The sequence below is a fragment of the Cynara cardunculus genome, assembly GCF_001531365.2.
Source record: "Cynara cardunculus var. scolymus isolate 2C chromosome LG 4, CcrdV1, whole genome shotgun sequence".
Taxonomy (NCBI): domain Eukaryota; kingdom Viridiplantae; phylum Streptophyta; class Magnoliopsida; order Asterales; family Asteraceae; genus Cynara; species Cynara cardunculus.
In genome coordinates this window covers 5,045,485-5,050,171 of record NC_037531.1, presented here as the reverse complement: position 1 = coordinate 5,050,171, position 4,687 = coordinate 5,045,485, and the positions used below count along the sequence as shown (strand labels likewise).

The following is a 4,687-nucleotide window of genomic DNA, read 5'->3' as shown; positions in this document are numbered from 1 at the left end:
AAATATTATATTTACTCTTTTTGTAATTTAAAAATAATATTGTGTAATAATTAATAGTTATTAATAATAAATAATAATTAATATTAATCATATGTATAATCGAAGGAAAGTGACAAAAGCTCCTAAACCTTATTAAAACACAGCTTCAAATAGTTTATAAGAAACTTTTTACTTATTCGAACGGAGTCTTTATATTAAACTCAAAAATAACCGAAATAAAACTATTATCTTGAAAATTGTTTAAAGGAAAAATATAGTAATTGCGGATGGCTTCCTCTTGGCACCTTAGTGTTTGTGGTGTGCTAAATGGCACGTAGGAAAGAGCCCCAATATAAATAAATAAATAAAATAACTACTTGAAATAGTATCTCTAACAGTTATGTTAAAATAAAGAAAAGATAGATTTTTGTTGCTCCAACAACATGTTATCCTCAATACTAAAATAGAAAAAAAAGATTGTAAAAGTCTATAAATTTGGAATTGCTAAAATAAAGTAGTCATTCGTTATGCAAACATATGATGCTTGTATAATTTAGTCATTTCAAATCCTTAACCAATCATGACAAAATGACCAAAATACCCAATCGCATTCGCATTCACATTCCCGTGTAAAATGACAAATATACCCTTGCCAATATATTCCCCGAAGGCAGAAAGAGACGTGTAAGGTAAACTACATGAACATTTAACAAGTTTTATATATATAGACTTCCATCAAACCAAGTCAACACCGTTTTTTTATAAATAAATTGACACATCAATTTTATTATAATCCCTTCCATTTTTGTTTTACAACTCATAAGTGTATTACTTAAAAACACAAACTAAAAATTGCATACAAGATATCTGTTTAAAATACGTTTACTCCCAACAACGTATATTTAGAACACATGAAATTCTACTTACATTAAGAATATAGTATTTACAAAAAGTCGTGAAATATTGATATTCCTGCCTGGCAACTTCCTAGTGGACTGGCAAGAAGCAACCCCCAAAAGTCGACTAATAAACCAAAACCCAACGAAATCTCGAATTTGCCCCTCCATTTGAACACACCACCAGGGGTATAAAAAGTCATTGTCAACTTCCAATCAAGTCTTCCATTGCAAACACATACTTCACATACACACACATAGAAAAAAGGTAAGAAAGATGATGGAAGGAAGTGTAGGGGATAGATCAGGAATCAATGAATCTGTCATCATAAAAGCTTGTTTCTTAGCAGTTAAATCGCATAAATCTGCTGTGGGGTATATAAAGGAAACCGGCACCGATGAAACTGTCATTTTCGCCTTCAGTGGATCATGGTCTGTGCAAGATTTCTACACCTCCAAGCCTTTTGGAGAAACCAAGATCGACGTTTCGCTGTTTCCTTCGATAAAAAGCATCGGAAACAATGAACTTGCCATGATCTATCATGGCTTCTTTTGCAGATTTCAATCTGTTCTGCAAAATCCATCTTTCCAGAATGAGGTAAATGGACATCATCCCAATTCTCAGAATCATGTTGTTTTGCACTTCCTGGTCAATCAAATGTCATTTGTTTATATAACTTCCCTTGAGTTTTCAACCAATTTCTTTCACAACGATTAACAAAATCCATGATTTAGGCCAGGTTTGTTAAGGCTGATAAGCTTAACCCAGATAATAACCGATAAACTAGTCATGTAAAAGACTCGAGTAGGCTACAAGCCATGTCTTGTTTAATAGCACATGTCAATTTAAAGCAGATGTAACTTTTAAGACACCTAATTTTTCCAATATCATAGAGAGGGTGCACATCTCGTATACTTGGGGGTCGTTCCCAAAACTATTACTGGGTGGGCATGGGAGGGCTGAGAATCTTACCCGGTAGGTATTCGATAAACAAACTCTTAAATCCGCCCCCTCCTAAAAGGACTTGTTGAAAATTAATTGGAAGAATAAAGGGGGCAAGGGCATGATGAGAAAAAGGTGAAAACAAAAAAGTCTCTAAAGCTTGTTAAAACGCTACTTGAAGTATATTAGGTTATCGCCAACCATGGGACTTTTTCAATCAGCTTTAAAAATAAGCTAGCTTAATAGAGTTACCTTATGACCTGCAGGTGGAGAAAGCAGTGAAGAGAGAAAAACCGATCATCTTTACTGGGCATTCCACAGGTGGTCCGGTGGCCATCCTTGCAGCTGTCTGGTATCTGGAGAAATACACAAGATCCGGCAACCGGCCGCCCTGTAAATGTGTGACTTTCGGGTCCCCACTTGTTGGGGACCGTATATTCACTCATGCTCTAAACCGAGAGAATTGGGCGCGTTTTTTCCTCCATTTTGTCGGGAGACATGATATTGTTCCTCGAATAACACTAGCCCCCTTCTCCTCCATCAGGAATGAATTCCATCACATTCTTGATTTCTTAAATCCCAATTCAAGAAACTTCCAAAAATCATCAAGTCTAACATCCCAAGATGCTTCGGCTTTTTTCAACAAAGTTTTGAAGAATGCATCATCTGTTGCCAGTCATGATGCTTGTAATCTTATGGGAAGTACAAATTCATTATTGGAGATCATATCTAGCTTTGTTGAACTCAGTCCTTACAGGCCTTCTGGCACTTATATTTTTTGTACCGGGAATGGGAAAATGGTTCACATTTCGAATCCAAATTCAGTTCTTCAGATTCTGTTCTACTCTTGTCAACCTGATGATGAATCACAAGTTATCAATACAGCAAAAAGAAGCTTATGTATGGATTACATCAATGAACTAAATGATAGTTTATTAGGGATGCAAGATGTTGTGTACCTGGATGACAAAATGGAGATCCCGTTGTCTTCAAACGGCTATGACGCAGCCTCTATAAACACGGCTCTAACAGACCTCGGTCTGGTGAGTATAGAATAATATGAATAATATATATATATATATAACTTTTATGCAACAGGTTAGGACATGTTTGTTTGGTTAAATGACCTTTGGACGGGTTTGAGAATGCCACTTCTATATATAAGAACACCTACAAACCTGTCAGAAGGTGATGAACTTAAGAACCGGCGGGAGGTCATTTATCTAGATAACTCCATGTTTGTCAACCATAAGCTAGCTTATTTTTTAGCTTCCTGAAAAAACTCTAGCCATTTTCTGAAAAGCTACTTAAAGTAGCGTTTTAATAAGCTTCCGGAGCTTTTTTCCTATTATGCCCTTCATATTTCACCAATTAATTTTCAACGTGTCCTTTTTAGATCATTTTGCATTGTCATCTAGCTTATTGGCTAGTTTTTACCAAACATGACTAGTTTACCGGTTAGTTTATAGCTTTTCAGCTGCTTCTCCAAAAACCTTAAGACTTACGAACAATAATCTGCAGAGCACGAGGGCAAGGCTGTGTCTTCGAGCAGCACAAGCATTTGAAAAGCAAAAGCTAGAAAATGAAAGGATGATCGATTCAAATATACCCATCATCGAGAAAACACAAGATTTAATAGCCAAGTACAAACAGACGTGTGAAGACCGCAGGATTGGTTATTATGACGCTTTCAAGATGCAAAAGGATAGCGAGGACTTCAGGGAAAACGTAAGGAGGCTTGAACTTGCAGGTAAATGGGATGAGATTGTGGAAATGTTGAAACGGTATGAACTCCCAGACGGGTTCGAGAGCCGTAAAGATTGGATAGAGCTAGGGACCAAGTTCAGGAAACTGGTCGAGCCACTAGACATAGCTAATTACTATCGGCACTCAAAGGATGAAGACACAGGGACCTATCTCAGAGATGGTGGTAGACCAAAACGTTACAAGTTCACTCAAAGATGGCGTGAGCATGCTTTGAGGTTGAAAGAAGGGTCCAGTTCTGAGACCACTTTTTGGGCGAAAGTGGAGCAGATAAGAAGGAAACCATTTGAAGAAACAAAGGAGCAAATTGTGGCTCTGGAGAAAGAAGTGCATGAATGGGTTCAGAAAAACGAGCTCGAGAAGGATGTGTTTTTGGAAAAATCTACGTTTGCAGAGTGGTGGAAAACGCTCCCTGAGAGACATAGATCGGAATCTTGCCTGAAAGGGTATTTATGTAATTCCGCACAGTGAAAACAACGATGTTTCATCCAGAAATAAGAGAACTCTCATCTGAAGTGAGCAACTAATAGTTATTTGTGTGCCATTCCCTGTAACCAATTATGCCAAAATTATGTGTATTACTTATTCCTTCTAGGTAGGTTGGTGCCTACGTATCTCTTTCAATTCCAATAAATCTCATCATTTTGCCACTTCAACACCAGTATACATACTGACATAAATGCCTTTAATACACATCTGTTTGTGTGTATGTGTGCAGCTTAACCGGTAAGACCTTGGATTTGCTTCTCGTCACTAGTTTGAGTCCCTTCAGGTCCATTGGAGGTTTACCTGGTTCTTAACTTTATATCCCCAAGGGATCACTTAAGTGCGTGCAAGCCGGCACAGATATGCACAGTTATCCAAAACTCCATGTGGCTTCTACTAGTAGATAATTATTCTATATGCTTGACCTTCAACATTCTAATGGAAGGGCTCTTCTTTCTTCTAAAGCTCACTATAGTGAACCAGTAAAGCAACTCTAGATGTTCACGGAAACAACCTCGTTGTGAAATATGTTGTTTACAACTTAAAAACCAAATGAAACCAATCAAGTCCCACACAGAGGTAGGGTCCGTGGAGTGTAGGATGTACGCAGAGCTTACGT

At 37.4% G+C, this 4,687-nt stretch overlaps 1 protein-coding gene across 1 annotated transcript; it reads left to right on the top strand.

The window, feature by feature from the left end:
• Positions 1-996: 996 nt before the first annotated feature.
• Positions 997-4,238, top strand: LOC112511013 (protein EDS1L-like). Its single transcript, XM_025116368.1, has 3 exons — positions 997-1,473; positions 2,085-2,861; positions 3,340-4,238. Exons 1-3 carry the CDS (start codon positions 1,153-1,155, stop codon positions 4,051-4,053), a joined length of 1,812 nt encoding a protein of 603 aa, XP_024972136.1. The 5' UTR covers positions 997-1,152; the 3' UTR covers positions 4,054-4,238.
• The last annotated feature ends 449 nt before the right edge of the window (positions 4,239-4,687 follow it).

What these genes read in the sequence shown, in the direction of transcription:
- LOC112511013 (XM_025116368.1), top strand. Translation starts at nt 1,153, where the DNA reads ATGATGGAAGGAAGTGTAGGGGATAGATCAGGAATCAATGAATCTGTC. An exon ending in ATCCATCTTTCCAGAATGAG is followed by an intron (nt 1,474 to 2,084) that starts GTAAATGGACAT and finishes TATGACCTGCAG; the next exon opens with GTGGAGAAAGCAGTGAAGAG. An exon ending in CTCTAACAGACCTCGGTCTG is followed by an intron (nt 2,862 to 3,339) that starts GTGAGTATAGAA and finishes AATAATCTGCAG; the next exon opens with AGCACGAGGGCAAGGCTGTG.